Source organism: Strigops habroptila, chromosome 1 (genome assembly GCF_004027225.2).
Source record: "Strigops habroptila isolate Jane chromosome 1, bStrHab1.2.pri, whole genome shotgun sequence".
In the NCBI taxonomy this organism is placed as follows: Eukaryota; Metazoa; Chordata; class Aves; order Psittaciformes; family Psittacidae; genus Strigops; species Strigops habroptila.
The window spans coordinates 118,758,343-118,782,276 of record NC_044277.2 but is presented as its reverse complement, the minus strand read 5'-3'; the positions used below and the strand labels follow the sequence as shown (position 1 = coordinate 118,782,276).

At 41.3% G+C, this 23,934-nt stretch overlaps 2 protein-coding genes and 1 long non-coding RNA gene across 7 annotated transcripts in view; 1 reads left to right on the top strand and 2 right to left on the bottom strand.

Moving 5' to 3' along the window:
* Nucleotides 1–11,528, bottom strand: part of RSU1 (Ras suppressor protein 1) — a 106,232-nt gene extending 94,704 nt beyond the window's left edge. The window contains exons 1-2 of one of the 2 annotated variants that reach the window (XM_030504132.1): nt 11,415–11,528; nt 7,437–7,548 (exon numbers count right to left, since the gene is read on the bottom strand). In XM_030504132.1, coding sequence (XP_030359992.1) covers nt 7,437–7,548; nt 11,415–11,432 — 130 coding nt within the window. In that variant the 5' untranslated portion in view covers nt 11,433–11,528. Of the gene's footprint in view, nt 1–7,436; nt 7,549–7,782; nt 7,938–11,414 lie in introns of those variants that run through there. The other variant, XM_030504047.1, reaches the window with a different exon arrangement.
* Nucleotides 8,075–9,130, top strand: LOC115615722. 2 transcript variants are annotated; one of them, XR_003994139.1, is made up of 2 exons: nt 8,075–8,185; nt 8,616–9,130. It is a non-coding gene; the product is annotated as an uncharacterized LOC115615722 (long non-coding RNA). The 2 variants fall into 2 exon arrangements; XR_003994135.1 differs by having other exon boundaries at nt 8,075–8,313.
* Nucleotides 11,529–13,306: 1,778 nt separating the features above from the next.
* Nucleotides 13,307–23,934, bottom strand: part of CUBN (cubilin) — a 144,187-nt gene continuing 133,559 nt past the window's right edge. For all 3 annotated transcript variants that reach the window (XM_030483226.1, XM_030483238.1, XM_030483246.1), the window contains 8 exons: nt 20,118–20,323; nt 19,087–19,249; nt 18,423–18,631; nt 17,609–17,756; nt 17,310–17,491; nt 16,094–16,259; nt 14,024–14,259; nt 13,307–13,633 (listed from right to left, as the gene is read on the bottom strand). In XM_030483226.1, coding sequence (XP_030339086.1) covers nt 13,526–13,633; nt 14,024–14,259; nt 16,094–16,259; nt 17,310–17,491; nt 17,609–17,756; nt 18,423–18,631; nt 19,087–19,249; nt 20,118–20,323 — 1,418 coding nt within the window. In that variant the 3' untranslated portion in view covers nt 13,307–13,525. The remainder of the gene's footprint in view (nt 13,634–14,023; nt 14,260–16,093; nt 16,260–17,309; nt 17,492–17,608; nt 17,757–18,422; nt 18,632–19,086; nt 19,250–20,117; nt 20,324–23,934) is intronic.

Here is a 23,934-nt window from a genome sequence, read left to right as displayed (position 1 = left end):
AACATTAGCCCAGAGACAGCCCACAGGCATGTCTCTACCTTAGGGAATGAAGATATCCTGGTGACTATGCGTGAAAACTGGCCATGCCAACCAACACTTACTAAATCGCAAGTTGGAGGAAACAGCTTGAAGAGCTTTTACTTACTGATATGGCATCGTGTTTCAGCTAACCTTTGAAAGCTCATGACTTAAAACAGGCAAATATAACCTGTTGGCAGAATGAAAGCAGTCACCACAGTTCCCTGTGCAATCATGGGTTGTGGAGGAAGCAAAGGCAGGAAGAAGAAAGGAAGAAACAGTGCACCCACCCTAAATTCTCCAAAAATATGAGTGCTCCAAGTATTGCCTACATCACCACCTCTCAAAGTACAACAGAAGGACAGAGAAAGTCCAAAGAAAGTCTGTAAGAGTATTGGGGAAAAAACAGGATTAAAAGGCAGGCAAGAACAGCGGTCTCCACAAAGAGCCCTAAGCTGTAAAACATAAAAGGCACATCAACATCTGAACCATAAGCAACCATTTAACATTATTGATTACTTACACATAGAGCTAAATATAGGAATGCAATTTCCACCAAAAAAAAAAAAAAAAAAAAAAAAAAAAAGAGAGAGAGAGAAAATGCTGCCTGGCAAAGGTCTTCAAACACCCACCCTGCAGGTGCAGGGACTGGAATGTCAAATTGGGCAGCCAGGCACAGAGCGAGTTCTAACAACTTTTGCACTATTTCTTTTTCTCTTTGAAGCTGATGCTTCCTCTGGTTTATTACAGCAGAACAAAGACAGAGGCTGTCACCCCACTTTCGTGGCCTTGACCAGCTCATTCCAGTTTTGCACAGAGCTTTGCCAGCTTCAGCACAGAATCCAAAATTCAGATAATCTGTTCTTTTCTTTGCTGGAGTCCATAATGAACTTCATTACTTTAAAGCCAGCAATCCCCATTATGTGCCTTTTAATAAGCAGCTAGACTGACTTGAGAAACTACATGAGGAAAGGCTCAAACTCCGCTCATACATCCACCAATATGATGGGCATTTCTCAACTCTTTTCCGCTACCTGCTCTATGAATACGATGTGACTTCTATGAAAGATTACTTGTTAACACCAAGACTAAACTTGTCCAAGGTTACCAAAGTAAAACAAACTCTTTAAGAATGGTAAGGAAGTAATCCTGATCCTGCCCCACTAAGTGAAACACCCATTTAAAGCACACAAATCAGAATGACAACTCACACAGAAAATCCTAAGTGCTGCTTTTAGTCTGTTTCTGTGCTCAAGATGTAATCCAGTATTTAAAATAAAAAACATGACAAACAATATTTATAACTCCTGCAAGAAGCCAGCTTATCAGGAGACACCACTTGCACGCAACATATTTGCACCACAGAAACATAAAGTCTCTGAAATGCACTAAGTGTGAGATCGCAGCACACACGCAAGTACTTGCTCTGGATCACTTACAAACTGAACTAAGAAACAAAAGAGTAAGAAAAGGAAATGTTTTATTAATAGGGAACTGGGACAGACCTTGCTCTAATTCATGTGTACACAGATGATGAAGCTTTCTTGACAAGATTTCATCATTTCTATACATAGAAGTGAGGATGCTTACTCAAGGGCAATTAAGCTTTGGGGCTGCAGACTCAGGTCTTCTGAACATCAAACTCCTGCTGAATTTAAATATCATAAAAAGTTCTGTGCATATTTAAAGGTAAGCCTGCGGGCTAACCCATCAAGTCATGTGTACTGCTGGCCTTTAACAACACAAGCTTTCAAGCATTCTTCTCAATACTCCCTCTCTATACTGGTCACATTATTGTCTTCTTCAATCAACCTATTTTCAATAGGGTTTCCTCTCACCTGTCTATTCAGAGTAGAAAAAAGTCCCAACATCAAAATTTTCAAGGCCAAAATCCCTAGACCAAAGACATTTCAATCTGGACTCTACTCTCCAAATTCAACTGAAGCTTAGACACCTTGTCTGAAACTATCTCAGTCAATCTCGATGCGTGACAAAGAGCCCCATTGCATCTCTGGCCCGCAAAGCAGACTGACAACCCTCAAAAGAATAAAAAAGGCAATGTTCCAATATTAATTTGAAAAGAACAAAGGTTTAGGCATCTGTGCTCCGGACTACTTCCAGCAGCACTTTAGCCATATCTAGACAAAAAGATCTTCAATCTTGAAAGGTGCAAAGCTACCACCAGTTTGGAGACAGATCCACAAGCATTTTAAGAAAGGGAGCGTGGTTATAAAGTGTCATTTGGTCACTCCTGCAAGGAGGGGAATTTGCCCACTTACATTAAACCGACCTGTGTGAAACAAACAGCCTGGAAATACCAATTTTTTTCAGCACACTGGCACTCGCCTACTCCTGTGAGAAGTACTGCACAGTGGGAACAGCTGACTGTGGTTTTCCTTATCCTATACATAAAGTCAATTTTTCAACTAAACTATCAGCTCTTCTGATAAAGACATCTGTCTTCAGCAACTAATTAACATCCCCAGGTAACATCTAGAAGGTTGAAGGGCCCTGGTGGAGCCATTTTGCTTTGGACATGTGCGGCTCAGGTAAGCCTAACTGGCAGGACTCATTGAGCACCACTTCACAGGTCAGACAATTCTCCCCAAATGCCAGCTCCCTAGGATTCAACGGGCACCATAATTCCTATGGGGGAATTACTACAGCCTCTCTATGATGCCACTGGAGGAACATCTAGATGCTAAAAAACAGCTCCTTGAGGACTGCAGCCCTCAGATGGCTTGTTAACATTACAGTAAAGAGCCCACAGGCAGTAAGTTATTCTGATTTCAAGAATGTACCAGATAGTCACACAGAAGTTTGAGGGTCAGGATACTGCTGTTTGCCAGAGCAACTGACTTGCATAGTTCTCATTACGGTCTCAGTCCTACTATTGCTTCAAAACAGAGTGGGTCAAGGGAAGAATACTAAAGCTGTTCCCTTCTGGCCTTAGTATCAAGCCTTTTTAGATATTGCCAACATGCAATGCAAGTTTACTTTACATAAAATATTTAGATGACAAAATTTTTCTTTTCTTTTTTTTTTTCTTTTTTTTTTTAAAAAGGAGAAAAAACCCAACCCCACAACAGGAAGATCTTGCTGAACCAAGATAAGCTATTGTCTGTCCCATTGGAGGAAGTTAATGCAGGATGAGCATTACAGTATTGTACAAAATGACTTACAAGCAGCCCACCCCTCCATCTTCTGTGCTTTGGTTATTTTAGGAGCGGGCAATTACATCAACACTAACTTTCTGATAAGTAATTCTAGGCATGTTAATTCCTACCACACACCATGTACTTTATGTAAAATATGAATAGCTTACAGATGGAATGATAACAAGAGCAAATTAACACTTAGAGAGTAAACAGCATTTCATCCAATATTCCTTTCCTGACAGTAAGACTACAGAGCACCAGATGTCTCAAGTTATCTGGGCAAAATAACTCCTTAACTCATAGCTTCCCTATATCGATCACTTAAAGATATATAAGTGAGAGATCAGAGACTGGTCCCTGCTCCAAGAACAATTCCCTAATTGTTGATGGCTTTTTAAAGTCCTACCCATAAATGCCCTAACCATCAGGGTAAGAGAAAAGGCACATCATGCCCTACTTGCTGAACCCAACTGTTCACTATACAGGACATCTGTTAAAGCTCTCTACCATCACCTGTCTGTATTGGGTTCTTTGTAAACAAATATGATCTTTTTATTTCACAATATGGAATTATATTTAAAACAAAAAACCAAAGCCCAAACCATGAGAACTTTTCCACAGGGCAAGACGTATTTTAAAACTCTTCATGTATGGATGCACAGCTGTAGCATAGATGTGCTCACAAATGGTATATTTGTTTTACTGCATGCCAGAATAAGAAGAAAAGCCTTTAAAGCTTAGAACTGTTTTGGATGGTCTTTACATTACTATGATGAGCTAAAGCATGGAACACCTAGGTCAAGGGATATTTCTAGTGTCAAATTAAATCTTTTCTCTACAGAACATCTTTTAAAAGAGTTTTCTCATATTACATTTATGAAAGCCTCAAAAATTCTCATGCTCTGAAGGCCTGCAGCACAGTTCTAGTTTGTCCTTTAAGTCATTAGGAGAAAATGTGAAAGTGCCTGGATTCGAGGAATATTCCAAAAATAGAACTCAACCTCTAATGGCATTAAGGAACTCCTGCGCAAGCAGTACTTCAGGGACTAGTGGGATTTTCTTTGTACATCTGAACACCACATTATAAACAAGCTGACAGCTCCACTCTGCCTTTATTAAACACAAAAGCGGGAAGAGATGTAGAGGCTGCCAAGCTCATAGGTCGAAGTTAACAAGACAGTTTCAGATACCAAGTGTTCGTCTCCATTCAGACAGGAAAAGTATTTCACCTTGATTTGGAAAGAGACATTGGTACTTGACAGAGGCAAGTTTAGTCTGTTTTCAGTCTCCCACCCCTGCTACAGAAGGTGGAAGTCAAGGCAAAAGAAAATACGAGTGGCTGCTCTGCATTGTAGCAAGTCGTTCACTAGATTGGAAAGGAGCCAGAAAAGAATCCTATCCAAGCCAGGGAATATATTCCCCATTTCCTTTTCTCCTCTCTGCCCCCATATAACACCATTTTTCTATAATCGCTTATGGTTGAGTTTTTGGGTGTTTTTTTAAGCACACATGACAAGAATAGGTCTGCACATGAAAGAGAATTGGCACACTGAGCAGATGCTAAACATTGTGCTGCTTCCAAATCCTTGTGTCTGCATTAACTTTATGTAAATTAAATGAAGAAAGCTGACATAGGAGTCCACTAGCCACCCTGCAGCCAGTACTCACATATGCAGTGGAACAAGGCTTGGTCCTTTTCTTGAAGGATAATGAAGACTATAGGGAACAGTCTACTTTAAGAGTTACTGGCTATTGTGGGAGGGACATTCACAACCACTTCATAATTACATGAGATGAAATTCCTGTCAGGAGCTATTGAACACAGTAACTTAGAGTATCCTCCAACCTACTGAGTCCTTAAATCTCAAATGCCCAAAACCAGGGAAAACACCACCAAAATGTTCCCTCCAGTCATAACTTAAACTTATCCTTGTCTCCGAATATCTACTAGTGGCCTTCATTACTAACAAGATGCTGTGAAAGAACAGCCACTGGGTATGACTAATGATGGTTGTTTTTAACAAAGATCTTTATTTCATTAAACAAAACCCCAAAGTTTCTGAAAAGGCAAGCTTTAACACCACACTGCATTGGAAAGATACCCAACACACCTAGAACGGAAGGCACCAGCTCACTCATTTAGCTTCCCTGTCAGTTCTGAGAGCCAGAAAAACCCAAAACACCCCATCTATACTAGAAAAGATCACTCATTAGGAGTCAGATGACAGGGTTAGACAACCAGCAAGTTCAACATCTTCTCAAACCATTACCTAAAATTCAGAGGTAATACCTAGTCATTACTTGTTTTAAGGTGTATTTGGAGGAAGTAATTCCTTCTCCAGATGGAAAGTGGCAAATACCTTGACAATTAAAACCAAACAAACAAAGCCAACCAAACCACCAAAACAAAACCAAAACCCCAAATTATAAAGCCTTCTCTGCCAGAGTGCAGAGTAACTGCAAAAGCAAGAACAGAAACCAGATGTCATTACCCCCTCCCCTAACTTCCGTCTGAAATTGGAGAAGGCCCCTCACCCCCATGCTAAATCAAGTCACAATATGTGCACCAAGAGTATCTGCACACAGACTTCTCTGCTGCAGCGTTACTAGGGTATCACAAGTCTATGCCTCATGTGAGGAGCTCCCTGCCAAAAAAGCTTCAGATGCTTCATTAGCAACTTGGTATCAGGGACAGAGCCTTGAGCAACCTGGTCTAGTGGAAGGTGTCCCTGCCTGCGGCAGGGGGGTTGGAACTAGATGATCTTAAGGTCCTTTCCAACCTGAACCATTGTATGATCCTATGACCACCTGTGGACCACAGCATTGAACATTGTGGTCCCTGACCCTGTCTCCACAACACACCCAACACAGTCTTTGCACAAGAACAACTTTTCTTACTTTAGCACTACTCATGTGCTTTACTGCCACCTTTCTTCCCCTGCCTGAAAGATTAAAGCTGGTAATTATGTGTTTTAGTGCTGATAACAGGCACCGAGACTACTTAAAAGCAACACTACTCTGATGCTGCCCCATGCTCCGAATGCATTAGTTTATCTGAAAGGGCTAAGCATAGTTCTGAAAACAGGTCTGTAGTTAATGCACACTACCTCTACTCTGTCTCAAACAACTGTTCATCCAACAGAAATACAGTGAAGCTTCCTGTTTAACATAAGTTCATATATACAGGCTTTCCAATGTAATCTTCCTGAAAGCGCACATGCAATTCTGAAGTGGGAAAAGCATGAGTAAAGGGTAAGACTTAAGTATAGAACCTAGTTCTGCAAAAATGTATTTAAGTCTTCATCCTTTCCTGATGTAACTGACACTTAGTAAAGTTAAACCAGGATATGGGTAGAGTTTCAACTTGGTTGGTTTGGATTCTGCTTTTTTCTCAATGTATCACACACTGAGGAAAATTTCAGCCTGTGGCACACTACAGCCAGTCATAGCTTTAATTCACTGCATATCAGCTGTACTGTAACATTATACACACTCCTAGCCAAAGCAAAAGCAAGAAGTTACCTGCCCTGCACTTCATTTAAGTGTTCTCCAAAACTGTGACAGCATAGTGCTATTGGAATGTTGCATTTGCTCTAGTTAACTTACAGTAAGTGAAACATACCATGAAACATACTGTCACAGTTCTGGAAGCACATGCGATCATGTAATACCCAAAGTATGATATTGCTGTATCTGTAATACAGTACTACCTTACTCTGCCCCAGAGACCAGCCATGTGTAGCTCCAGGCTGGTGTCACTTTATCCCTTTCAAAAATCAGTCGAGATGCTCCTTGGTAGTTTTGTGGTTTTGCTTCAGTAGCAGAGAGAGGCAAGGACAGAGAGGAAGCAAAGTCTGCCCATCACTCAAGTGCCAGAATGTGAGCAGTGAGAAATGGGGCACTCTTCGGGCTGCAGAGGGTGCATGGGCAGAGGTGATGAAGAGACGGGACGGCGTCCCGGCTCCCCACGCCGGTCTCTCCGGTGCAGTGAAGCAGTGTTCGCTCCTGACCACGCTCACGGCTCGTTACGGTGCTGTGGGGCGCTGGTAGCAGCGCGCTTCCCCCTGCCCACGAACCCCTCCCCGAGGCCCCTTTGCCCAGAGCTCCCGGACACCGCGGAACACCCAGAGGAGGCCCGGGCAGCCCCACCACCGCCGGCAGCAGGCGGCCCCACCACCGCCCCCCCGCGCCCCGGATCGTCCCGGGACAAATAAGGAAGTTTCCGCGTTCTCCCCGCCCGCTGCCGCCGCCGGTACCTACAGAGGCCGGGCACGTCCAGCATGTTGGAGATGCCGCGGTCGCACATGTCCACCTCGGGCTGGTTCTTCTCCCTGCTCTCCTCCACGATCTTCTTCAGCGACTTGGACATGGTCTGGGCGGGGCAGAAGCGAGCACCGTGAGGAGGAGGTGGCGGAGGCGCCCTCCGGGACACCGCGAGGACGGCTCCTGCCCTGCGGGGGCCGAGAGCAGCGAGCCCGCCCGCCCGTCCAGTCCCCCTGCGCTGCCGCGGGGATCCCGTCCCGTCCCGTCCCGCCGCGCCCGCCCCAGCCCCAGCCCCGCGGAGCCCTGACCGGGACACGGGCCGGCCCGCGGCGTCGGGACTCACCGCGCGGTGCTGCGGCGGGACACAGCGGGACGGCAGTCGGTGGCCCCGAGGGCGGCTCTCGGCAGCTGCACGCACTCGCCCCGCCTCACCAAGCCCCATCCCACCGGCGGCCCCGCGCAGGCGCGCCGCGGCCCTGCCCCGGGAAGCGGAGACGCTCCCCGCGCCCACTCAGGGGGCCCGCCCGAGAGGTTCCAGGCACGGCTGGGAAGGCGTCAGGCCAATCAGCGCTCCTTTCTCGGCGCAGGCCAGCTGACCATTGGCTGGAGGCGCTTAGAGAAAGGCTCGCTGGCCAATAAGCACGCTCTGTAGGTAGCTCGGCTGGGCTCGGCGGATCCTGCTGTCAGGGTCGCCGTGCCAGCCGGGCTCGGGAGCGCCGTGCTGCTGTTGTGCGGTCGCTGGGCTGGTGGGTGTCCTGCCGGGGGGACAGCGCGGCCCTGCGAGAGGAGCTGCCGTGTGGTTCCCAGCGTCCTGTCCGGCACCGGGGCTGCAGCTTAGGAGGAGGAGCTCGGCTCTGTTCGTGCTGCCGCTCGGGTGGCGGCATGTTCCTCACCATGCTCACTGGGGTGCTTGTGCGTTGAGGGGGGGGGGGTGTGTGTGTATCTTGGGTTAGCGCCATGCCTGAATGTGGTCTGTCCTTTCCCGTTACTAGCCTCGTATGTTTACGCAGCTGTCCTTTCAAAACACTGCTGGAGGTGAAGCTTTAGCTTTTCCTTTTTATGGACGTAGGGATGTAATTCTGGGTTGCAGAATTGTAGCATGTTTATCGCTAAGTGGTGTTTACTACCTTGAGTCCTTTCCTCAAATTACAGGCTGCTTTCGGGTCTTTCTTACAGAACACAACTGGAAGAACTTCCTTTTATCTAGATTGCTCAGCTGAACACACGGTCATTCAGACGTACAAGACAGTGATGTACAGTTCCTCTTTGTCTGCAGGAACATAAATTCGGATCCCTTTCCTGGCTAAGAAAATGCCCTGATTGCCACCAGTCAGTTGTCCTGGAGACCTAGGTGCTAGCATGTCTACTCTTCGTGTTTCACAGAGAATGAATGACTGCAGGCTTCATTTAGTAGCAAAGGCTTAGGCAGATGTATTTTCTATAAAATATGGTCCTAACTTGCTTATTCCAACAAACAGATAAAGCGCATGTAACTGTGACAAGATATTCAGAAAACAGTGTCTTCATGCCTAATGAGACGCTCACCTGGTTTTTACTGCCCCATTAACAAAACCAATACCTTATTACATTGTACATGGCCTGGATGTCAACAGTCTATCCATCCCTACCATAGAAGTGTTTAACTACTCCCCGCTTAATAAACATGTTGCCATTACTGGCTTTTGTCAGGATTTGTTTGTTTGGGTTTTTGTTTGTTTTTTATCATCTACCTAATTTCATTATCCTCATGTAAATAGTTCGTCTATCACTCATACATTCTGTGTGATCTAATTTGGTTCCTGCTTTAGCAAACCCTTCATCTGAGTCAACGCACGAATCAATACCCTAGTCAGATCTGCACTGGACTTGGCAAAGAGGAGTTGCTGTCAAGCCTTCCTGTTAAAGCTTCTCAGCTGCTCATGAAGCACTAAGTATCAATTAGATGAGAAGGAGAATGGATAAGAAGTACACATGCCATGCTGTCCAAGGGTCAGGTCATTCCTCGATCTTGAAAACTTAGCTTTCAGGTTGCTCCATCAGCAGTCATACTCTTCAAGAGTAATTTCCTGCAAAGGGCCTATGCCATGGCAGTAGACCCATCTCCCCTCTCTTACCATGTACCAGCTCTTCCCAGTACATCCAGTTGTCTCACAACCCCTTTGACTCCAGATATTATTAGCTCTTTCTATACTCCCAGCTAAACAATGGTCAGCCTGTGCCTGGGGACCGCCCGGTGGAGCTCTCCCCATGTGTGTGGCAATTCAGCTCATACATAGTACAGACTTTTCCAATTTAGGCCTCGCTCTACTATCCAGCTACTGATTTTTTGCTTATGAAGAAACTATAAAATATCTCTGATATCTGTCAGATTTGTTCTAAGTTTGTCACTTGGCTTAAATGTCTGTAGAGCAAATGCCTGAATTCTTTGCCAGAGGGTGGCATATGCCTTCTGTCCTTGGGACAGCAGGCTGACATGCGTGGCTTTGAGGTGCATGTGTGGCCCGAATGGTGTGGCAGAGCTGTAGCTGCTGCAGGGTGGTAAGAGGAGGGAGAAGTTGCTCCCTGCACAGGTTCTCCTCAGCCTGCTCCATCCAGGCAGTGAGAACTGGACATGCCTCCCCTCACGGTGCTGGGGAACAGCAAGGACATGAGCAGCTCTGATAATGCCTTTGCTCTGGCAATCTTAGGTAGTTCTTCTAACCAAGGAAATGATGCTTTGCATTATTATTCTATTTATATCTCTTTTTTTTCTCTCCAAGAAAAGCTGTCATAACAGTTAATACTAATGTGGGTTAGTGTACCATCACAATAATACAACGGCAACGTGCATCTGCAAAACCAGTTGTGTACTGTAGGGCACTGCTATTAAAAATGTATCCATCAGCATTACAGCTGTTATGTGTGATAATTGGCACGCAGTATTTATTTTACTGATCTTTGCCTTATAAAAGCAAACTTTTAGAATTTAGCCTCCTTTTATTATCAGCTAATAATTATTTTAAATGTTTAGTTGTTAGTAATCCTGTGTTGTTGCTACTGTTGTTATTATGAACAGTATTCAGTGCTGTGGATTTTTGTTAGATTTCATTTTAATCAGGACTGCAGAATAATTCTGTGGTTTTAGTTTGGCAGCTGACAAAAAATAGTTACACTGAGTATGTTAATTCTGGTGCCTAGGACACTTATCTTGAGTTACTGTGGGAAATTAAGACAGCTCCTTCTTTGCTTTATGAGCTGAGTGAAAACTTTTTCAGCAAAAATTGCTTTGTAAATTAAACCAAAGTTAGCTAATGTTTTAAATTGATTTCTAGCATTTTTCTAGCATGATTTCTAGCATTTTAACTGTATATCTTCTCTCTCCTTTACTTCAAGTAACTATAACCCCAACAATCTCATCGTGGTATTACTTCTCATTTATTGTTTATAAAGAATAGCCCTGCCACATGGGAAGAGCAATTCAAAAAATACTTGTTTGGACCTTTTAGTGCTTATTCTTCAGTCCTAGTCTTTGGAGTACTTATTGTTCATAAGTAACTGTCTCAAAAATATAACTTTCTATAGGAATAAATACTTATAGTAACATGTAGAAGACTATTTACATGTCAGTTAAAAACATGCATGCTCCAGGAATTGAAAACACGCACATTCATTATCTGTGCTTTGTCATTGGCAGGGGAAGATTGTTTGTAGACATGCAGGTATTATAATACAGACATGCAGTATTCACGACTATGAAGACATTATCTATAAAATAGGCAGCAATGTGCACAGATATAAAAGCAAATATATTCATGGCAATATTGTGAGATGAAGCCATAAATATTATTAAACACAGATTTTGTCTTTTGAATTGTACACTGCAAAAACCACACAGAAGTTTCATGGAATAATTATTTTTAAGTTATCTGTTTAGTTGTTCCTGTTTGCTTTTGCTGTGCATTCATTTTAAAGCAAGTGTTTTAAATGATTCCTTACCTTCCAAGGCAGAAACATGGCTTAGCATCAGCTCTCTGCTCTAAGGACCTCCACTATAATACTTCTGCAGTGGTAATTCTGTTGCAGTTCCTCATATAAAATGTTAGAGGACAGCAGTGGATTACTTTGTTTCTGTTTTTTTAAAGAATGGGTTTGATAATTTACTCTAATTTTAGACTTTGACTATTTTTGGCAAGAGTCAGTTGGGCTAGATCAATTGAACCTTGTACCAGCAGCTTCATTCAACAGTCTACATGTGCACAAATTCTCTGCTGGACTGTTTTTTTAAAGAACCTCATACATTTTACCCATTTGTAAATAAAATTATGCACAGGTATGGAGTGTTTTTAGCATCTGAAGATGCACCAAGCATTAGTTATTGTTAGAGTTAAAAAAAAAATGTATCTTACACATTTCTTTTCCATTCATAGTGCTCTTTAGTCTTGTCTTCTGCAGAGATTCCATAAAATTTGTTTGATGTTGTGATGGGAAGTCATGCCAAGAGCAAGTTTTTATCATATCAAAAAGTGTACAGAAACATTTCAAGTGAAACATCCTTTTTCTCTTAGTGAAACAAATCTTTCTGAAGTGCAGATTTCAGCAAACTCATCGATTTAACTGCAGCTCCCCTCTAGAGCTCAAGGCCAAAGGTCATGTTACGAGATGGCCTAATGCATATCACAGGTCACCAGATCGCATCTACGCACTATTCTCTAAGCCAACAGCAGGCCAGCTGCAGTGTAGTGAGCACGGGCACGGGGTGTCCTGGGGGAACTCAACTTTCTGTCCATCGACTGTGACATGTGGCTGATACCAGTCTCACAATGCTATTAATGAACTTCGTTCATTAAAACATTGCATAGGTTTGGGGTTTTTTTGTCATTTTATGCTCTGTCATACTCCTGACCAGGCCAAGGTTTAACCTGAGAACCTGTTGTCTGCCAGAGCAGAATCTACTTTTAACAAGAGAGGTGAACATACTGCACAGCACCACCTACAGTGGCAGGGAGCTGTTTGGGGGGACATGCCCTTCCCTTTCATCTGTGCCTTCCAGCTGAGCTATGCTCCAGGCTGGTGAAATGCAGAAAATGACAACGTTCTTGCCAACATGATTCTTGCCTAAAATCAGGTGCTTCCATGACCACCACCTAGCAGCAAGAGACAGCAGCCAGATCTTAAGAGGATCCTCTGCCCTGCACCAAATCCATGGTTATTCAGAGGAAGATCAAAACCAAAACAGACATTCACAAAGCCCCGTGATGCAGCCATCCACAAGGAAGAAATAAAGTCCTACTGATGTCTCGAGGAAAACAGCTGAAGCCATGCTTGATTGCACTTGCAGTGTCTCACATCTTCATCTGCTATCTTCAGAGTTTAGTTTGTAGCTTTATCTCCAGGCAGTTCAGATACCTGTTTTCATTACTGCTCGCTATCCCCTTTATGAGGTTTTTAATAAACTTTATGGACAAAGATTGTATCATCCCTTGATTGCAAATATGAACTCATTTTGGTGTGGACTCTCAGCAAAAGTTTTCTGGGTCACTAATCTGAAAACGTTTAATTTAACTATATGGTCTACTGGAAGTTCTTCAGCAAAGTTATGTGGGTAAACGCTTGCAGGACAGGGGCCATGTTTTAGCAATTTCTGATTCTATTCTAATTTGAATGAAACTTTTGCTAAGATTTCCAAAGACGCTTGGGACAAAACCATGTAAGTCTGTAGAACTAATTAAAAGATAACTTCATATTTTAGGTCCTCTTATCAACTTCATGTTGAATATTTTGTGTTTAAATTTTATCCTGGCTAATTCACTTTTCCTAGCGTTAAATGTAAAACTTCAAAATTATGTGGAAAACCATAAAGAAAAATATGTTTCAAAACCCAGCAAAACCTCGTTTTCCCAGTTGGGTAGATCAGAGTTTATTTTCAGTACAATGAGTGATGACATTTTTTTGACAGAACTCTAAATTCATAACAGCTACACTTAGAGTAATTTTGAAAAGGTCTTACTTCAGCTGCAGTTATCATAACTGGATTTCAAACTTACTTTATGATCTAAAGTCTCTTCAGTATAGCAAGGAATGGTGATACATTTATCATAAACAGTGTTCTAGCTCGTCCAGCTTAACTGGAATCCTGATGGTAAAGTCACATATTCAGCATGAAATTTTATGCTGACTTGATGAGATGTAGCAGTAAATGGAGCGATGTTTGTATCCTAAAATTAAAGACAAGAAAAATGAAAAGCTTCATTGGACATCGAGATCCTATGGAAAAGCTAGTCAGAGAGTTAAAACTGAGGCACAAATTGGATCATAGATTGGAAGTGACCTCAAGTCTGTGCTAGATACTGCTGTTCCGTTTCTCTCTCAGGGTACCACATGTATTTAAATCACAGATACAACTAAATACAGAACAAAATAGCTCGATGCATTCCACTAGATGGCAGTGTAAGGTCTGCAATGGAAGGCTTCTACACGCCTTACGCCTTCGCGTACACTCATCTATGCAGAATTCATGCCAGTATTGTGGAAACAGTCTTGAATCTGGAAGAATAAAGACTCATTTTAACCGCTTACGGGGTCATAGACAAGTAGGCAATACATACCATCCCACAGTATGGTCCAGCTGCGGGATAGCTGGCATCTGGCCCGTTGTAAAGGATCAGGTAGTTGCTACTGCAATCCCCTGGGTCATCGATGCTGATGAAATCAAAGTTCACTGTGACAATTCGTCCCTTGGGTGCAGTAATGGACCACTCACAATCAGTGTTGTTGTGGTAAGTTGCCGGGTAGCTGGGACTAGCAAAGGAGCCAGTGCTGCCATATAATATTCCCCCACATCCTGGAAACAGACACTGATAATTAGCCTGGAAGGCTTAGTTTCACGAGGTACTACATGATGTAGTACATTAGTACAGTATTAGTAGTAGCACTGAAAAAGGGAAACGCTGGGAGCTGGAACAATCAATGTGGATAACAGCATTATTCCAATAAGAGACTAAACTGAGGCTCTACCTTCAGCAGCCTGAGGAGAATATGCAATGGGCATTAGACCATTGCTGGATATTAAAAATCAAAACTCCCAGAACTATTTGAAACAGGAACCAAAGTCTAAAGTCTGTGCCTTGTTCAGTTCAGTTCCCAGCTACTTCACTACAAAGAAATTGTCTGGCTGTTCTTTGGAATGAAAAGTAGTGAATCCTCATCTGACAGAAAAATTCAGAGAACAACTCAGAGAAAATATTAAATATCCTAAAGGCCATTTATATCAAAATTCAGTCTCTGACAGTGGGTGGAAGCAGATGCCCTGGGAGAAATGCAGGTTTTTAGAGTAAGAGTAGGCATGTGCAGATCATGCCGCAGATTACTATCACAGTTTTCAAAATTTCTCAGCTCACAGTTCCCAGAGATGGCACCTTTGTATTAAATAATGCTTATCAGATGTCTTCCATGAACTTGTTCAGGTAGCCCTTGAATCCATGTAAATTCGTAGCACCCTATGGGAAGGAGCTCCACAGCTTAACTGCATATTGTGTGAAGAACTGGTTGGTTTGGTTTGCTTTGCTTTGAACCTACCACCTCTGGGCTTTATCCGATGGCCTCTGGTTCTTCTGTGGGAAATGTCAATGAACAGCTAATCACTATTTATCATCCAATATCACTCAATTTTGTAGACCTCAGTAGTTTCTTAACCAGATTGAAAGTCTCAGCATACCTCATACAGAAGCTGTTTTTAATGCTGAGCCCTTAGTTATACCAGATTCTTTGTAAGAGGAGGAGACCAGGACTGTGGATATCATTCAATTTGTGTGTGAACTATGGATTTATACAGTGGCTGTCTACTTGTTCGCTCTTCCTTTCCCAACAACTCCCAACTTGACTATTAGTGAGCAGCGAGCTCTTGTTTTCATGAAATTATTTTACCTCCAAGATCTCATTGCTGAGTACTAAAAGTCGACTCCAAACGCATATTTTTGTAAGTAAAGTTAGGATTGCCTTTTTTTGCCCATGTTCTTCATCAACACTTTCATCATACACTTTCATCATACTCTGAACTTTATCTGCCTTTTCATCACCAAGCCACTCAATACCGTAAGGTTATTGTGCAAAGCTTTTTAGCTGTCTGTGAGCTTTCCTACCTCCAGTAACTCAGTGTCATGAACAAACTATTACCTAGCTATTCACTGCTATTTCATAAGCTATTTATGAATGTGTCTATGATACAGCCACTACACAGCATTATAGTTAGGTTGTTTTCTTGGGGCAAATTTCAGTCCCCTTCAGGCTTAGTAGTGCCTAGATCCTAGGACATATCACTGAACTATTAATGGAGTAGGCTGAGTCACCACCGCCATTGCTCTGTGGATCCCAAGACATCTTCCTGATATTAGCTGACCTCCCAGTGAAAGAAGTAGGTCTTAATCTTAAGTGGACAACCTCCTCTGGTGTTGCTACAGTCAACATTAGATAGAGGGAATTGCTTCCATCACATAAAATGGATCTCACCCTACTGGTCTTGAGGAACAACTAACTTTCTTCAGTGACTGAATAGGGTTGGCTAGGAGTGCTTGGGAAGGCCTTAAGTGTTGATGAGGAAGGGCCCAAACTAAGCAGGCTGAATTCCACATTCATGTGTTTTCCCTCTATGTGGAATTACTTTGAAATTACAGCCTTACCACTTGATGATGAAGTCCAAGTAATTTCATATCCATCGCGAGCCCCTGAAAAATCACTCTTGAAATGAAGGTAGACAACATGATTTTTGGGGAAGATGGGACTGGGCACAGTGTTTCCACAGAACCTGCCAAGTAGTGGTGATTGCACATCACTCCCATTTCTGACCTTCAATGAACACAAAAAACAGAGTCAACATTAAATCCCTGTGCCAGTTATACACCAGTACAATTATGCAGTGATACAGGCACAGCACAAACTATGTAGTGACTTGCATGCATACTATAATTAGCATTTTAATACTGTTATTTTTCCTACTATATATTCTTGTAGAGAAGGAAAAGTAGACCATTAATCAGTCTGAGTTTAGTAAGTAATTGCATAGAACAAGTATCATCAGAAACAGCTAGCTAAATTTTATGGTATGGTACATGTCCTGACTGAAAAAAATTACTTGACTAGTAGCTAAGATGCGCTTTTGCAATTCAAGCCCATGTTTTACTTTTCATAAGAAATGTTAGTATTCTAGATGAAAAGATTAATTCTTTAGCCTGCAGACCACTCACATTAAGACACAGATCATATTACATAGCTCAGATTTAATCTGATTTTTTTCTGAGCTCCAATAATGGTGCTCAGATCCATTTCTTGAGACAGTAAAGAGGGTATGAAAGGAGAACTAAATAATGATTCTGCCACAGACATGTGATTTTTGTCGTCTGACCAGTGAATAGGGAAACCTTCAACAACCTTCAACAAGCGTGAAAGGACACTCGCTTCTTACAAAGTCACTTCTTACTAGAGCTCCTTTTTCTTTTTTTTAAGAAAAAAATGGTTTTTTTAGAAAAAAATCTTTATAAGAAAAGTATAAAGCAGATGATATCTACTGCTGGAATGAAAACACTCAGATTTATCGCGTTCTGTTCATGCACAGATGTTAATATCAGATGAAAACTATCCTGACTTGCTCTATAAACTGTGTAATATCAACAAGAGCTAGGTAAAGATGAGTTGGCTGATAATAAAATTATTTACTCATTGATTTTGGACTTAGTTTAACCTTTTAGTGTAACATCTGAGTACCTTTCCCTGTAAAACTGTAGCAATAAATTAGTCCCTAATGTCAGTTCAGGTCAGTCTTGATTCAAGTTTACTAATATCCTTTGAAGTCAGTGGATTTTGACCCAAGCCCACAAAATACGTATACTTGCTTGATACCTCTAGGAAATCACGTGAACACTGGATGCTGTCTTCCAAACTGAAAGCATGGAAAAAGAGAGAAATTGTGTGATTCAGGGGAGCTCGTAGAATGATGGAACAGTCCACGTTATTGGGGTGACGACCAGGCCAGCCAGGGCTCTTCAAGTAACCAAATGGTTGGTTATATTCTCTGCTGCAACCTTGAGGCAGAAAATCAGAAACATGTAAGCATTTCAGATCTCTCTATTGCTTTTCACTGTATAGAATAAACAAAAAGAATGGTAGACAGTTTTTTTTAGACATTTCTTCAAGCTTACCTGTAGCCTGATAGGTAAATCTGACTCCATTATTAATCATATATTCATCTGATTTGAAAGTCACAATGGCAGTGCGATCATAAGAATAAAATTCAGGGACTGGAAAAGTTTCAGTGCCACAGAATCTATGGACTGATCCTTGGCTGTGCTGCAATTCAATACATGGCAAAAGTTACTTAATGATATAATTCGGTTTTCTATTTCCTGAACTTGAGGTAAATAAATCTCTTAACACTTTCTATACCAGTTATGGAATCACATTTTAAAGTTCTCATGGAAATCACTTAATAATGTCTCAACATTTTACATTCAATTATTATGAGAAACAGATCAAATGTAACAGGTATTTTCATGCCAAAATACGAAACAATGAAAGAGGGTTTAGAATAATATAATGCAAGGGACATAAACAGGTGGAGTTTTTTCTGGTGCTTTTTACAAACACTCTTCTAGGCATGAATATTCATTTTTATTATGGTTCTTGGATGGGAGAAAGTACAATTAGTTTATGAAAACTTGCTGTTGGGCGGTATTTTCTGGGTCTTAAGTTTGGCAGTTCTGTTACTTGTTACAACCGTGAAAAATTGTCTTAACACTTACCAGGTCTAATTGAATACGTATATAGTGCGCTTTCATGAGGTCTGTGTACCAGTAAACACACCTTAAGTGGGGTAGAGTGCATAATGCTTTGGATGTGCCCCTCACAGAGAATCATCAGTTAATCTATTACTAAAGTGTGGGTTTCTCCTCTCTTTACAAAGAGTGAAGGGAGATGAATATGAATGGGAAATGGTATTTCCTGTAAATTTCTTACTCTTGGTGAATCCTGGAGCTCTAGGTAGTTCTGAGAGCAGTCCTGGCTGGAATGGAGGTGGAAGGCCTCTACCACCACCCTGACTTGCTGTTGTGGAGGGGCATCAATGACCCAGGTACAGAGAGTAAATGGTGGATATTCATTTGGGAAGTTAGGAGATGTTGCAGTCAGGGATATAGAAGTTGCATTATATATTCCTCCACAGGGTCCTGTGTAAAACAGTGATAAATGCGTCATAGAGTGAAAACCTTTCCAATTGGGAAAGAATATTTATTGAAAAAAACTGCACTGGACAATATACTTTTGTGTATAGCTGTGAGTCTCTGGAAGAAAAAAAGTTAAGTAAAACACATGGTAATGCTCTGTCAATGTATGTCATAAAACTCAAATAGATGTTTGTTCTCTATCATATCAATGTATTTGTTAACAATCTGTGACTGTTCCTGGTTTGCACTCCAGACGGACAGCCACCCCGCAACCAGCCAAGACCAAAGAAAATTGTACTGAGGTCTAGCTGTGCTTATAGATGCTGTGATGAGGACTGTCCTTGCCCCTTCCTGAGCCCTATATCTAGAATAAATTTTCATGATTTATTATTTAAACATCTATTTCCACAAAAGAGTCACAACAATATATATGCATGCATATATATATGTATACTTACGATCCACTGTGGTGTAGGTAGCATTGAAACCCTCCCTTTCCACAGAATTGTCTGTGAAAAATTTCACAGTCAAGGAATTACGGGTAGAAAGAAAAGGAGCTGGCACTGTAGAGCCACAGAATGTGCCAACTAAATTGGCATTTTCATTATCTCCATCATAAAGCTGAAAGAAGAAAAGTATACAAGCCATGAATAGTTTAGGCACAACAAACAAATAAATAGAAATGAAATTCTCTGATCCCTCCAGACATTAGAATTTCTTTTACTTAAAAGCACAGTAGATGCTCTTGTGCTTTAACAGGATACTCTTGATTACTATAATTATTCATTGCCATATTAACTAATCCTGTTGGACAGTGTAAATTTCATTATGGAATATTCTGGTCCTGTCTCAGCAAAGCTATCAAAATTTATTCTATTTTAATTTGGCATTCTGATTTCTTTTTTATATGTAATCTCAAAGTGCTTTTCAAGAAGAAAAGTGGATTTTATTCACCAAAATGTAGAATTAATTCCTAATTTCACTGAGCATCTCTAATGCTCAACAGGATCTTAGAACATGCCTTGGTGAATCTTGTTCAGCAGCATTCTGCTATCCTACATTTTGTATGATCATCTCCAACATAGCTTTCACAGGTGACCATTGAGCATCAAGACATATTAATTCAAAATTCTATAAATTTTATAAATTAACGTCCTTTCAAGCAGTTGTATATGTTAATGAATCTGCAAGTTGCATTTCAAAGTGCTTGAGTCTTGTTTCTATTCTGTAAAATAAATGCTCATTTATGTAGACAGTCTAAGACCAGAAGCGCATCCCCATAACAGTGTTAAAACTCTTACCAGTTTCCAAAAAGACAGGATGTTATCTGGAATACTAATATAACCCCACAGAAAAAAGAAATTGATTATATTAAGCAATTTAATTTCTTCATAAGACCATTTTCTATTAATTAAGTTTTAGCCTCACTGAGAGGATAATGGATTGTATCTCACTGATATTTTCTTGTTAAAGTACACAGCTATCTTACTTGGACATAATCATATCGGCAAGTCTGAGAATATGGTGCTTCAAGCGCAAACGAGGTGAAGGTGAGGTTGATCAGTTTGTTTACAGGTGCAGTTATGACCCAGACACAGTCCAGATTTCTTTCATATCTTCTGGTCACATTGGAGACTGGAGAGCCAAAGCTGTAAGCTGCATTGGTCAAGTAACCACCACAGCCATTCTGAGGTCCTGTTGAAGAAGCAGCTTTTTAAAAGCAATTCCTGGCATTTATTTAATCTTCAACTCTTTAATGTCAAGCCAGAAGCTTTCTTCGGTGCTACAGAATTTTACTGTCCTGTCCCACAAGGAGTATCTGAAGGATTAAAAGGCTTTCAATGCAATGTGTTAGATTGATACAAATCACAATTAGATTTGGTAGAGTGAATTAAGAAAGGCTCATGTTTTCTGTTGAATACAAAATCAGTATCCGCAATGTGTAAATCTGTTGAAAATGTAATCCGCAACGTAATATCTGTTGAAAATGTAGCAACAGAATCTTAAAAGGGATTGTATGAAGACAGAGGGCAGAAATTAAATCGAAGAATAGTGGTTAAAAGGCTTTTTAATGCAATTCTTACCTGCTAGTACGAATATTTGGACAGTAGGGGGCACTGGGTTGTTGACTTTGAAAATGTGGTTAAAACCGAAGTTGCTTATTTTGGCAATACGACTGCGTTCGTGGGGGATTGAATTTGGCAGCCCCACGCTGGGACCCAGACTCATATTCATGAATCTAGCTAAAAGTGACCTACTTCTGGAAGCGTTTTGCTTTGCGAGAACTTAAAACCCTTCTAAAAAGCAGCGTGCTTTTCATTTGGATCCTGCAGAGACAGCCAAGTCCTTGACTTAGTCACCATGAAAATTTGAACCCTATAATGTTTTAAATCACATTGAAAGAAAAGCAGTTATTAGAAGATCAGAATCCTTTTATTGCATCTATTCACAAACAAGCAAAAAATTACAGACTATCTGAAGGGATTTTTTTTTTTTTTTTTTGTAACTTTTTTATTAGTATCTTGATTTCCAGAAGTTGGACTGGGCTAATAAATCTGATCAATGTATTTACTTCCTTCCCCAGTCTCTGTGGGGTTTCCTACACAGTTACTTAACTCATGAATTCAAATAAAGCATGGTTCGTCCTCTTGTTTTTGAGTCTGAGAAAGAGCTTTTTTAAACTGCACAGAACAAAGCAGTAACTGCAACCAGCCTGTTGTCTCCCACAGCGAATCCTTTGAAGAGAATTAGGTAAGAAACAAAGCTACAGCTGTGGCTGAGAAACATGAGTGGAGTTTCAGAGTTTCATCTGTGAGTGTGAAATATGCCTGTCTGGCGGACATACAGTGACTTAACCTTGACACCCTGATACATGTCCAGTCATATAAAACTGTGCCCTACTTGAGCTGCAGTATTGCAAAAGATCACTCTGGTGAAAAATCAGCGTCCAAGTATCAGGATTGCAGCAGTAACCCAGGGCTGGAAAGAGCTTTGTCTTGCAAGACTGTAATGGTTAAACTGGAGTGACTAAGGCTGAGTGTCATCCTGCTCTGCTAACCAAAGCCGGAAAAACCCCACCCTGCAAAGAAGTTTGCTTAACACCAAAATCTTAATAACATGAGATTTAAGCTTTCGCTATAGCTAAAAATGAACAGAAGAAACTTATTACAAAGCGAAAAAGTCAGGAATTAATAGATTCAAGTCCAGTTTTGCGGGCTGTTAATGAAGTTAGTGTTCATTCCAATGCCACCTCAGAAGCCGAGAACAGTGGGGGAAATGCAAGCAATAAATAACGTTCTTACAAATAGTCTAGGAAGGAGGAAAATGTCAGACAGGAGGGTGCCTGGGCCTTATTTTTCACCCTTCTGCATGATTTATTCAGTCCCCCTGAAACAATCTTGCTGGAGCCATTTCCTGCTCAGCATTCTGGACACTGTCTACTAAACATAACATTAAGCATATAATCATGAGGCATAGATCATAGTCAAACCTTCCAGCTCTGCAATATTGAGCCCAGAGTGATACATGGGTCAGACAACTTACAAAGCTTCCCTTCATCCTTTTCTGGGTTAGAGCTGCAGAGATGGTAGTTAGACCACTGCAACAGGAGTCAGGGAATTGCCACACAGCCATGCAATGGGAAGACTCTCAGTGCTTTTTTGGATATCAAATGCCTGGACCTTTGCAATGGTGCACTTCAGTGCTAGCTGTGCAGCTATAAAGACAGCTCAGATGATAAAAAATACAGATGTGGGTAAGATATGTTTGTACAGCACATAAAATGGACCTGACAGAGAGAGAAACAGGCCAAATCCTTGTTATCAGAAAATTAATTCTAGCTAGTAGAGCCAGTAATAACATCTAAGGGGAGATAAATAACAAAAAGTATGATTTACTCTTAATAAAGATGAAGTTTCATCATTAGCTTTCACAATGCCTAGGCTGCTCAGCCAGGGTTGAGTAAAATGCTTGCAGGACAGTACATTACATCTATCGGCTAGACTGGAAGCCAACCAGATATAAAGTAGGCCTGCATCAAGCCAAATAAATAGCAGCCCTTGTTGAAAAATCTATCCATCATGGTGCTTTTCAGCACTTATCAATGCTCCATCTGATTGCAGCCACTAAAAGTTACAGAATAATGAAGCTGCGTAGATCGAGGGAACACCCAGAAGTAAATGAAGGACCAGCTGCTTAACAGGAGGGAACTCATGCTAAGAGAAACACTATTGCACTGCACTGTAGCCAGGACAAAACTCATTGTTTGAAAAATCAGCACCATTTCTGAGTAGAAGGCCAAATAGTAGTCATCCAGCCTGCTGGTGATCATTAGTGGAATGATATTCATTGCTGGCTAACACAGCCAAAGAAACTGTAGCTAAAATTTAGGCAAAATCTGGGACTGAAAAATCTGTTAATCTGTAGAACAGGCTTTTAGATATTAAAGGCTAAACTTTGTAAAAATAATGAGAAATGTACCTTATCGAACAATTTGTGTGGGGGCAGAGGGACCGACTACATGGCTGACTGTGTTGTTTCAGTCTCTGGTTTCTTATTTAAAATGAAAATCATCATAAATCAGATTGCAATCTTGTTCTCCTCATAAACAGCTTGCCAGAGAACACAAATTATCGGAAGAACTAGGGCACACACTGCCATCACTAATTGCTTTTGGTGGGAAGCATTAACAAAACTAAAAGGCTGAAGGACCATTCAGAAAAGAAGGAATTGAAGGTTCCCTATGGCAAATAAAATTAATTATTTATCTGGCAAAGCAGAGACCAAGCACACGTTTCTCTGTTAAGTTACATTCTCTAGGTAGGGAATGAAGATGAATCTGTGAAGCTGCCTGCCCTTGGAACACAGCCAGAGGTAAGGTTCATTTATACAGCAGGTATGGATGCAATGAAACGGAGCCTACTGAGTAGTTTTAAATGTATCAGAAACAATTAAACCAATGACATTTCAAAACACAACAAACTCATTTTGCTGCCCTTCCCTTCTTACTAAATGAGCAACTACTAGAAGGCAGCAAAGTTCTAATTCTGCTTGAAGAGTAATAAAAATCCTCTCCTAGATTTCTGAGTCACATTTGGTCTCACCTAGAAGCATTCCTGGGAATTCTAGGCTTCTCTCTGATCTGAACTGAAAATTAGAATAAGCAAAGATTAACTCCACCAAGACTAATTCTTCTTTCCCGATGGGTCTTCTTTCCAGTGCAGAGGAGTGGCTGCAATAATTAGCTCATAGTTTCTTTGGTTCATGGTTTCAAACAGTAAGGCTCAGAAGGACATAGGACTGGAGGG